Raw genomic sequence first — 12,491 nt, forward strand, 5'->3', positions numbered from 1 at the left:
AGAGCCACCTAGTAAACTCCAGTGCGCAGAACTGCTGACATTGTGAAATCTCGCCGGTGGTGAACTGATCTAACCAAGGTGCTCCCCAACGCTGAAAGAGACCTTGCACATGTCTGGATGGAGATGGCATTTGTGATCCACTAGGCATCTTCGGCTGAGTTTGTACACTCTGGCGTGCAGAGAACCTGCCAGATGTTGAACCACCAGGGCTTGGAGGCTGCAGCTGAAGGGGGTTGGTGGATTGACACGACCGCTAGCCACCCAACCCATGGGGCAGGTACGAGCCACGGCCACGCAGAGGCTGGTAAGTTTGTGTGCTGCAGTGGCTGGATGGGTAAGGACACAGTGGTATGCCCCTTCCATGAAAGGTGGATTGAGAGTGATGAGGCGCCATGGAAAGACCCAATGACCTGGCCGTAGCCCTGCTGTCCTTAAAGCGCTCCAGCGCCGAATACACCTGGTCTCCGAAGAGAGGAAGCCATCAAAGGGCATGTCCATGAGTGATGACTGGACATCCCCATCTCAGAGCCACTGTCGACGAAACCCCTCTGCCTAGTGAGTCGGTGATGTCTAGTCCACAGCAGATGGGAAACTTCGCTGCATCTCTCCCATCTGCAACAGCCTGAGAGAGCAAGGCCCGGGACTCCCCCGGAACCGTTGGCAGCACCTGTGCAACCATGTCTACAGAGCGTGGGAGTAGCGGCCCAAAAGACATGCAGTGTTCACTGACCCAAATGCTAAGGAATCAGAGGAAAATATTTTCTTGACGGCAATGAAGAGAAGTCAAAGCACGCTTCCAATGCTTCTTCTTGTGTTTGGACTGGACGATGACCTCGGGCTCCGCTCCCTGGACCTTCCTTTTTGACTGGGACCTCGATGTTCGCAGCATCGCACGTCAAGCCACTAGGAGCTTGAAGGATCGCTCCCTCAAGGCCTTTGGGTGCATGGGGTACTGCTCACGAAAAATTTCCGGATCGAGTCTGGCTCCTGGGAATAATTCTAAAGAAAGGAATCTGCGGCTACAAGTCTCTATCAGAATAGTATGTGCCACCATTTCTAAGACTTCCAGATAATATATGTTAATAATCATTTGAACATTACTCAGTTTATTATCCTCAAAATTAAAAGATAAGTTGGTCCTGTGAAGATTCATACTCATGACCTGGATGCCATACGCAGAAGTCAATGCTAGGTGCTTAAAACAATGAATCATCCCGCCATTTTTAAACACCTCCATTAGTTCATGCATACATTTAGTCGTCACTCACAACTTGCCTGCACAACATGAGGTTTACTAAAAACACAGGTCAGAGTACTGTGCATTTTGCAAAAGTGAACTAAAACTGGGAGCGCAAAAAGCACACTTTAACTATGAGGCCAACATATCTTCATACAGCTGTGAGAGTAAAGATGGTCTCTGCTGCCACAGACAGGGCAAGGGTGCAGACTCCTGGTACCAGTGGTCTTTGTCTGCCGCCACAGTCCGCAAGTCTGTGTAAAGAAGCAGTAGACTGGAGAACTGAGCTCGGCTTGATGCCTTCAACTGAGGCACTCAAACCATCAAAGACTCCTCTCTGCTGAGTTTGTTGATCTGAACTAGACACAGTTGCCTGGGCAGGAACCAGGACAGTAAGAAGCATCACATGGCTACACCACTACCAGCACATTTTACAGTTATCTTTATGGTAACCACCAGCTGTGGGTTAAACACACAAAAACATCAAGACACATGGGAGGAGGGACAATACCCAGTAAAGACAGACCACACTGATTTACAAGGGAGGAGCAGCAGGCAGCCCACCCCATAACTATGGTAAATGGAATAGGGCCTGTAATCAGTCATGTTGCAGGGTGAACAAGGCGTCGGTAGTCCAAGGAGTTCCAGTATGGCTGAACTCCAACTCCAGCCGAGTGAAATGCTCTGCTGGTGAGCGACCAGTGTCAAAATCAGGCAGTGCGCCTGCCAGACGACTTGTAGCTCTAATTTACTGCACAGGAAACAGACCAGGTAAAGCAGAAACTATTTCATGAGAAACAGTGCAGTAAAGGGTCCCTGATCCGGGTACAATCTACCCTAAAACATCCTGAACACACCTTTATGCTTAAAACCAGTGCTTGAAATGGAAACAGAAGGTACTAGAGTACCTGCTTGTTACTGAGAAGTGCTGGTACTCGCCAATTAAAAGTATTACATTCTCTTGAGAAGTGCTGGAACTCTCCGTTTCAAAATAAAAAAGTGCCGGCACGTACCATTTAAAGCATTGCTTAAAACTGATACCCACTTTGCAGAAAAGGGCAGTAAATGTACAATAATGGAAAAATATGATAAAAGCCCATGTTGCTGTTCTTCTGTCTCCTCTTAATATGTATAGTGCAACACACTCCCACACATGGAGAAACATAACACGAACGACACCAGTCGTACAGCAATACGCATCCACTTCTTACTTCAGCAAGTAGCAATCAGGAAACCGTGCCAACCAATGACACATTTCTCAAGAAAGCACTTGGCATAATTCAGACACCAAACATGATGGACAATGCAACACAAGAATTTGCCGTCACCTGGAGGACAGCCGGCTGCCCTGGGGTCTCTGGCTCCCACGTAAGAGTTAATTCGGGCTTCTTCCCCACTTGCTGGAAGCGGACACCTTGTAGAGGTAGAGCCTGTCGAAAAGACATCAAAAGGAGGACATAAAGGTTATGAGAGGTAAAACACATTATAAGTCAATTTATTAGTCCACACATAGGGAAACCAAGGTGTGATGCATGCCGGGCATATGGCTCTAAGCTCTCGGCCACATTTGTTGCAAGGTTCATCGCATCAGATCCCTACCAGCGGTGTATTAGGTGCTGGTTGATGTGACCTTATGGGTGAAGCTCACATTAACAGCCTACCTGCATAAGACGCAGTACAAAAGGGGGTGGTGCTGGACGGAGCATCTGAACCAATCAAACACTCACACCCAGTCAACAGATCTGCTTTTAATCTACATAAGACAGCATCGTGCTACAAGCAGGGATGATGGTCATGCAACATTGATGTGAGGATTCGTATGATCCAAGAGCTCAGACGACCCTTCGCACGAAGATCTTAGGCACTCAAACAAGGGATAAGGAGTGTGGGGGAGGTTTAGAAAAAGTGCTTCTCCTGATAGGGCACAGCTTACTAGGGGTTGGTAGGTACTACAGTGCAATTTAAGACCCAGACCATTGCACAGAATGCCTTCAGGAGAAAACATCTAGCACCGCTGAGGAAATGTTATCCAGACATTAAGCAACACAAAGTCTTCAATCAGCTGCAGCACTAAAGTCAAGATCTCATAAAAAAGATGGTTTGGGATGGAGTCAATCCCTTAGAGCAGGGGTCTCCAAACCGGTCCTGGAGGGCCGGATCCATGCCAGATTTTTTAAATTACTACATGTATCTCAATGGGGATATCCCAAAAATCTGGAATGGATCCGGCCCTCCAGGACCGGTTTGGAGACCCCTGCCTTAGAGGGTAGTAGGCTAAAGTGGAAGTGGTCCTTCAAGAGTAATGTAGAGAAGAGAATGAAGGCTGTTTTTCTCAAACAACCCTAGTCACCTTTGAGCAAAGAATTAGAGCAAAATCTGACGACGCTCAATGTACGCAGTATTAACAGTCCATTGGAACTTGATGTACTCTGAGCCACATGTGGTAGGGTGTCTGACAAAAGTAAGACAACATAGTTTATAACGCAACCTCCAAACCTGTGCATATCAATGTTGATCTCCCATGGACTCATCTACCCAGTGACCCTACTCGCTGAACACTCCTGTCTGATTCAGATTCTGGGCACCATCATTAAACTCCTGCTCAGCAACAGCTGCTCTCTGGAGAAAGTGAAGAAAGCTCAGAGCAGCATCCACCATGATGATGCAGTACACCACCCCCTCCGGAGGCAAACTGGGCAGCCGCTGTACACCACCAATGAAAGATCCAGACCTGAAGCCTGTACTCTCCATCTGATGGGAGCCACTATACACGAAGAGTAGACTGTAGTAAGCACCGCTACGGCATGCACGGACTACAGGAAACAACCTTAATAACGAAATTGTAACAATGAGTGGGCTTAACAACGAATCCTAAACAAACTACATGTACATTAACCACAACCTCCTAAACCACTACTGGACCAGAACCACAACCTCCTAAACCAATAACTATATATATTTTTTTATGTTTTCGCACTGTTTTCAATTTTGTAAAAAAGGTCAAGATATTTTTATTAAATATATTTGTACATTTCCTTATTATATTTTCTATATTCGTTATAATAGACTTTATATTAATTTACCTTAAGAGGCCAGTGGATGGCACTGTAGGTTTGTTTTTCACTGATGTGAAGCTGACCTGTGCTCGATGCGAATGTTCTATGTGGGTGGTTGGCCAATTTTTATGTTTTATTCGAGTCAATTGAAAATGAAAATATGTTCAGGAATCTGATTTTCATTTTATTTTCTGAGACAACTTGTTTTCTTAATGATCACTTTTAATAGTGCATTTTGTGTCATTTTTACGTTTGTCATACAGCCATTTTAGTAATCAATTCTAGTGTGTCAATACTGTAAAAACAGATGATGGACTTATATTTCACAGTTTTCTACCGTCCATTACTGTCTCTTTGTAAGTTAGTCTGTATTTTTAATAAACGATTATTTGATTGCTAATTTCAAGATTATTTATTAAAAATACTTTTCATTAGAAGTGTTGTTTTATTTAATTACTTTTTTTGTGTGCGTTTCAATCGTACATGGTTTTGAACGTAGGGGTAGATTACGATTATATGGCAATAGATTAATTTTCGTTGTTCAGTAAGTCGTGGTTGAATAAATAGTGGTTCGGCTTTTTTCCTTGTTTAGACTTCGCGGTTTAGTCTCTTGTTATTAAAGTGGTCGTTGTTTAATCATACATTCATGGTCAACATCTGGAAACTAAAGGAGGAGATGGGTAAAGCCTGAGAGAGCATGAAGTCCTTACTTTCATCATGAGACTGAACAAGATAAAAGGTTCATGTTTATTTTACTTCCAGAAGCCTTCCTAGAAAACCATCACTACAGGCTGGGAAAAAACAAACAAGATATACAAATTCACTCGCAATCAAGTCGTTTGGTAGAGGCACTTACATTGCAGTAGACGCGTTTCTGGACTCCGTATCTCAGCACCAGGATGTCAAAGGCTTCGCTCAGCACTCCCATCACCATGGCCTCCGATTCTAAAGGTCCAGACTCCTATTGACAAGAAGAGAAGATTCAGGGCTTTCATTGCATGTATCGCTTGCTAGTGCCAGGTTGAACGAAGTGCTAGTACCACTATCAAAATGGACTCCATGAAAGCATCTCACACAGTAGAATGGGAAGGTCACGGAATCATTAGAAGCAAGGTGAGGGGAGAGGGTGTAGCCTTATGGCTAGAGTGGTCGACCTTGAAGCTGGGGAACCGGGTTCGAGTCTCCACAATGACGCTCAACATCCTGTGATTCTGGGCAAAATCACTTAATCTCCCTGCTCATAACAAAAAGGAATGTGTCCATCTGTAAGAAAACTGGTGCTCATGAAAAGCGCTCTGATACCTGCTCACTTCGGGTCAAGTTTGCGCTATATGAAACTAAAACAAGCATTGGCATAGCCAATAGGTCTCACCTTTAGGACCTTATAAGTGTTTAGACATGCAACAGTTGATGTTGTTAGCGAGACCTATTGGCTATGCCAATGCTTGTTCTTTAACTATCCTGGATAAACAGTACTATATCCTGAACTGTGTGTTTTACATATTGCATCATGTTGCTGCTTCCATTGCTCGACGGTTGTGTGCGACTTCTGAAACGAGAAACAGCAGCGTGAAACAGCAGAAGTCTGATTATGCGGACTGTGTAACTGCTTGTGTACGTTCATCTTCTATTTACCTGGAGCCCCCTAAGAAGGTTCCAAAACAGTGACAACAGGAAGCAGTGGAGCCAGCCCACCCCGCCTCCAGCAGCATCTAGAAACCCAGATAACCATAGACTTCGCACTAACTGCTCAACTCCCGCTGCCCTTCGGGATTCGTAGGCTCAAGACTCGTATGATTGACTGCCTAGGAGACCTACCGTAGTGCATTGCCACTTTCTACTTCTCGCCAGTTGCATGCCGATGCCAACACTGTGCGATCTAATCCTGCTTCTCGAAGAGGCCAAACTCCGTATGGGCTTGGAGTCTCCACTGAACGCAGAGAAGGTTAGATGCCTAGAAAACATTCTGACTTTGGTGTTGACGCTGTGGTTTGGAAGGGACTGGCTTGTGTTTTCGGTGCATGCCAGGACGAGTCGGCCCCGCCTTCCCCCTCTTGCCCGGGGCAGCAGCTCACGCCTTGCTAATCTAACAAGCATTGGCCGCGGGGAATGCACAGATGGGGGCTGCAACGGGAGAGAGAGAGGCGGAGGGAATTGTGTGCGCGCGCACAGCGCGCTATAGCACTGCTAAGTAGCTATTAATTGTCCGATGGCAGGAACTGGTTGGGAAGGGGTGGAGCGAGGAGTGCACGCTTGTGCGCATAATCGAAAGCTGGTGGCCAAGCCTTTGCTAGCAGCACTTTTAAAACCCACTTACAAAATGTCTTGCAGAGCATGCACTGACTCAGCGAGACCTAAAAAAGGTGATCACAAGGCGAGAAACAGTACACGTGGGAATGGTACAATTAATCATAGGATGAAAGGAACTGACGGACTTACGCTGGGGATAGTGATGATAGGCAGATAGGTAGGTAGGTCATTTAGGTAGGTAGGTAGATAGATAGGTATATAGACAGACAGGCAGACAGACAGACAGATGGGTCAAGTTTAATATGTTATGTATCACCACTGTTGAGGGTGGAGGATAGCACATGACTCGTAGGATGCAAAGCCATGAGTCGACCACGAAGCACAATTCCGAATACACAGGATATTACACTCTGCTCTGGTTTATACCATGGCCTTTTTTAATGAGCATTTCTTTCTTTAAAAAGAAGGTATTTAACCAAAACCAGGATGCAATGGGCTAGATTTATGTGTGAAGGTAAAGACACCTTAAAGAGGCCCCTGGCTACTACCAGAGTTGTTTCTCTGCCTCCAGTATCTTTAACATGCAATCTGTGAGGCAATAAATAGTTACTCATGTCAATTTTGCTGTACTGGACAATGAAACGGAACTGGACCTTTGCATTGTAGTGATGCATGAGCAAATCTGTGTTCATTAGTACCGTTGCTCTAAATAAGGCGTTGGTATGCCACATTGATTTTCACTGCCATGTTGTATAAATATAAATAAAATAAACTGCTCCACATCAGATACAAAAGTAGCTGCTCCCCCGGATAATCTCTCGGAATGATGGTGGAAGTGCCACCCTGCAGGACTCACTCTCTTCACAAGTATTGATCACCGCAGGCTTCACTCCAGTGTTCAATGACTCTCGAATCAGCAAACATCTCACCACATCTCTCGACCGTACACTTCAACATCAAGTCTAGCAAGGAAGTGAGGATCAAGTTGAAATAATTGTCGATATAAAGTAATCCATATGGAAAACCTTAATATCTGGCAACTTGTTGACATTCTGGTGGCAAACAAATTGGTAAAACCAAGTCTCACTGCAGCTGAAGGCACCTACTTTCAGAATGACCCAAGTCCTAAAACATGCAACCAACAGTAATTTTGGATTTCTCCCTCTATACCTTGAGAAACCCAACCAACCTTTTGTCCCCAAAACAGAGCTTAAAACTAATTATGTCATGGTTTATCTGGGGACCCCCGTGGTCTGGTCATCTCTTGTGGACAGGTCCCCAAACACCTGTTCTGATGTGAAATGTCTGTTCTGCCTATTTACCTCCTTCCACAAACCTCTCCCAAATGCCTTCTATACCCCTTTCCTTTCAGATGCCCCTCTGAATGTTACCTTACTGTTGCCTCTCTAAATGTTACCTTACTGTTCTTCTGTGAAGGGGCCTTAACCTCCTGATGCTATATTAAAATGTTACACAAAACATAAATGACGGACACCAGTTCTCTGATTAGAGTAGAACAAAAGGAAATAAGCAGTGGCAACGCCTTGCATGTGCCTCGGATGCATGATTGTAATACACATAAGTAGAAAAAGAGTGGCCCCTCACTCCTTGAATGTGAGGAGCTACATTTCCAGCACATTTACTAACATAATGTAATATATAAGACACAGCTGAAGAATCCACGATATGCCATGGCGTCTTTTATTAATAGCATGTGATAAACAGACACCAGCTAAAGATGAGGTGAGTCCAGGGCTTTAAGAGGGCCGGGTCTCACCGGGTCTGAGCACCGGCAGTTTTTTAAAGGGGGGGGCTTGAAACGGGTCTCTATCGGGCTCTGTTTTGTGTCTGTTTTTCCCGGACTGCAGTGACAGCGGGCACATTGATGTGCGCTGCTCACACTGCTCACTTCTCACTAGTAGAAGTTGCGACATGACGTTAAGCCAGCTAAGCGTTCTAGAAGAATGGAAATCCTTTAAAGAGTCATTTTCTCTCTGGATTTCCCTTCTCTTTTTGAAACTCAGGAGCAGCAACATTGTCGTGGTGTCACCAGGGCTTTTTCAATATTATAAAAAAGCCACAGTTGCTGCTTATTTATCTTATGCAACTGACAAAGCCAATAGTCCTGACTTGTTGTAGGTATGATGTTACTTGTATCATATATCTGGATGCAATGACAGAAACAGCAAGTTACAAGTCGGGCAGCGCACTATGCTAATTATACATTTTTGGATTATGTGTTTTCAAACCACACTCTTAATTACATTGGCCACACCCCTTTGAGAGACCCCCAGTTTTTTTGTCCCGCTTAAAGCCCTGGGTGAGTCCAGCCGGAATGTAAACCGCAACAGCTCACCCGCAGTGGCATCTTCCAGGGGTTATTAAGGTTTGTCTACTCCGGCTTGAGCATATAAAACAAAGAGCAGGATTTGCCACAACTGCCGAAGCACTTTAATGAGGACCAAAAGTGGTGAAAGAAGATGAAATGGCCCCAGGAGCTCATGGAAGTAGGAGGCTGAGGTATCACTTGACATCCAGTAGTTAGAGGCCAATCCAATGATCAGAAGAATGAGTGAAGAATACGGTATGGGAGTGTCAGGGAAAGAGCGAAATGTAAGGGGACCCTATCTACAAACATGCATTAAGGGATGGGGTGTGGTGGGAGGAAGGGGGAATTGACAAACAGGCTTCGACCAATAGCAGTGAAACACAAAATTAATCTGTTAGAACAACCAGAACAGCCAGTGGCGGTAAAGTTGGTCTCAGTAGCGCCAAAAGACTTTCTGACCAAATACAAAGGGACAGACATATGAACTGGTTTCGATTACCAGCTCCTTTAGACCAGGGCTCTCCAAAGTCGGTCCATGCCAGATTTTTAAGGTTACTACATTTATCTAATTGGGCATATGCAAAAAATCTGGCATGGATCCGGTCCTCCAGGACAGACTTTTGAGAACCCTGCTTTAGATTATGATCGGACGTTTCATTTAATTTGCATTCTATGTGCAATCCAGAGTGGCCCAACACCGGTTGGCGCAACCTGGCACGTGGTACATATTCTTTACTGGATCTTGAATCCAAGCTTTGCTTTAGAGGGTCACATCAGTATGCCTGTGCTCCCACATAATTCCTGCATAAGCTGGAATCAGGAACTGCAAGGTTCGCGGCGAGCCCCGCTGGAGCTCAGCCTACCACCGTGGGGTGGTTCTAAAGAGGGAGAAGCTGGTGTGGGGGTTCCCACGGATTACCTTACAGTTTGATTGATATTCTTCGAAGCCTGCCTGCTTGTTCATTACCACCCCACTGCACAGTTGTACCTAGTGCCCCCTTACTTATCTCATGAGCCTGCTACTTTCTGCACTTTTTTCTTACCTTGTAAAAGCCCTTGTATATCTTCGTCCAGTAATAATACCAGTGCTAAAAGGATCCATCTCTCCTAATTCCAACTTTGACTTGTTGGATTGGGTTTGTTCTGCCCAGGCCCACTAGTGACGTCTGAGGCTCTGCATCACATTGCAGTGGCTTATCATGTCCTAAGTAATTCACTTTTCGTGCCACGCCTCACCACGCACACTCCTCTGCTGTGAATCGCTTGCATTAATTTACGCTTCCCTGTGAGTGAAACTTTTACAGGGCGCTGATCTAGTCTAAACCACCTTCTCCCCTGCCTTACTAAAACTGCACTGCACCTGGTACAAAGGTGTTAAGGCCAGCCACAGAGATACATGGCCTTCTGCCAGATGCCATGGTAACCAATCGGGAAGGCAATTTCCAATGTTAAAGGGAGTTGGCTCAATGCATAGATTGTCTAATGCATTTATTCAGGTTTCTCTAAACTGATAATCAAAAAACATCTCTTTTCGGCCACCCGAATAGTTGTCAAGAGGCAGGATATTCTCATTTGAGGATGAATTCGGATTGTCAGCATTCTTGCACCACAATTATTAGCAGGGTAATGACCTTCTGCACACAGGGGACTTCATCCACCAGGCTAAACTACCTGCTAATAATTCACAGAAGCACAACTGACCTTAAAAGGATCTTAGAAGTCCCATGAATGTCAGTAACTAGGTTACCTTTGGGGATATCTATTGTTCCAGAGGAAGAACCCTGCCGGGTCACAAGACTCCTCGCCCAAGCACCAGGACTGCGGGGAAGCCTGCCGCCACCATAACAAGCCAGGGACGCTCATAGGAGTCCACTGGGGAAAGGACTGTGCCAGGCCTTCTCCTGTGAAACAAACAGCATGGCCCACGCTCACCTTGACAAACACCGAGAAGAAGAGGTCTGCGCTCTGCTCCTGCACTCTCTTGGAGGCCGTCTTGCGGTCGTTGCAGTGTTCCGCCTGCTTCTGGACACCATCCGTCGGAAGACTCAACGGGTCTCCGCAGCCTTCAACAAACACACAATGAGGTACAATAAATAAAGAGTACAACGTCCTTGCGAACAGGACTACAGTAACAACACATTGATCCAAGATTGCTTTAATAAGCTGCTGTATCTCATAGGTTATTGAGTGATACAGAAAACAGCCATCAAGTTTCATCTCAAAGTCCAGAAGCCTCAGGATCTCTTAAAAACAAAACCACAAAAACGCCAAGAAGAAAGAAATTTAAGGTCAATGTCTGCTTCAGTTTTTATACCAATGAATAAACCACTAGTTCTCATTTGTAACACCTTGTTGTGAGCAATATGTTAAATTTTGTTTATTTCCTGGTGTCTAAAGCACAGGCCTAGCTGCAGGGGCAGCCAGCACTTTTCAAGAAACATGAAAACTTAACAAACACTGGTAACAAGGAGACGGGTGCCCAAGAAGATGGGAAGTACATGGAGCACACAAGTACATGAAGATGGAACCATGGAAAACTGTGGTTTGTTCATCAGCATAACAGCATCTTTTTTATAGAGTGATTAATATGAGATTTGCTGCTTGTAGGTGCAGTGAATATCAGGCATCACCTGCACCCAATTCAATGTAACTCGAATGTGGGTGAAACATACACCGGTCATGGATGGGCCCTGCATGACCCAGCACATGGTCTGCTGATCTCAGAGGGGACTGCAACAGAACTTTGCACAAAGTCTATCATCGTTAGAACGGCAGCCTCCACGTCAGTCCTCAGGCACCTACCGAGTGACGCGGCGAGCAGGCGGTGGACGATGACGTCAGCAAAGCGCCGGATAGGAGAGGTGAAGTGCGTGTACAGAGGCACGTTCAGGGCGTAATGCCGGTACAGGGTTTCATCTTTTAGGGCTCCGGTGCAGAAGTACAGGGCCATCTGGAAAGATATAGAATGGGATCTGTTAACAGGCTGGATCACATGTGAACATCACACCTGCTACATGGTAAAAGGATCAGGCGAGCTCGGCCGTCTATGTGATCATACAGTGGATTATGATCAAGACTGCATGAAACATGATCAACAATTGGATAGCATGTGGTTGTACATGCACAGACAGGAGCAGTTATATGAAAAGTAAGGAGGAAGAACTACTTTCACATCTTTCCTTAAAAAGCAGAACATAACCCCACTCATTTCCCATCCCGCCATCCTACTCCGAGAAATTTAGAGAATCAATACACACTGCAGACTACAATTTTAGATTAAAATGGTCCTTCTCCCATTACCCTCCAATTGGTCCCATATCTTCAACACCAGGCTATTTCAGGTTGCTATGGCATATTCAAGCTGCAAGTCCCTGTGCCCCATAATCCACACCGGGTAAGCACATCTCTGCGCGTTCCTTGTAAACACTGGTCAGGAAGCACTTTGTTCCATACAGAAGCTTTTGTCCTACCTGTGACTTTCTGATGTTTCCAGTTTTTTCTCCATGAGGCCCATGTTTTTTTTTACCTGCTAATCATATCTTAGCGTTGGGTACCAGAGTCCCAAAATTACCACTCTGGGTCATTCCAGGATCGGACTGGCTAAGATGCTTTTAATGGC

The 12,491-nt window shown here is 45.3% G+C and overlaps 1 protein-coding gene across 1 annotated transcript in view; it reads right to left on the reverse strand.

The window, feature by feature from the left end:
- DIS3L2 (DIS3 like 3'-5' exoribonuclease 2) overlaps window positions 1–12,491 on the reverse strand; it is a 799,214-nt gene that overhangs the window by 5,346 nt on the left and 781,377 nt on the right. The window contains exons 18-21 of the mRNA XM_086944551.1: window positions 11,675–11,822; window positions 10,805–10,935; window positions 5,150–5,254; window positions 2,566–2,667 (exon numbers count right to left, since the gene is read on the reverse strand). Of these exons, the coding sequence (XP_086800677.1) occupies window positions 2,566–2,667; window positions 5,150–5,254; window positions 10,805–10,935; window positions 11,675–11,822 (486 nt within the window). The remainder of the gene's footprint in view (window positions 1–2,565; window positions 2,668–5,149; window positions 5,255–10,804; window positions 10,936–11,674; window positions 11,823–12,491) is intronic.

Source organism: Lissotriton vulgaris, chromosome 11 (genome assembly GCF_964263255.1).
Source record: "Lissotriton vulgaris chromosome 11, aLisVul1.2, whole genome shotgun sequence".
In the NCBI taxonomy this organism is placed as follows: Eukaryota; Metazoa; Chordata; class Amphibia; order Caudata; family Salamandridae; genus Lissotriton; species Lissotriton vulgaris.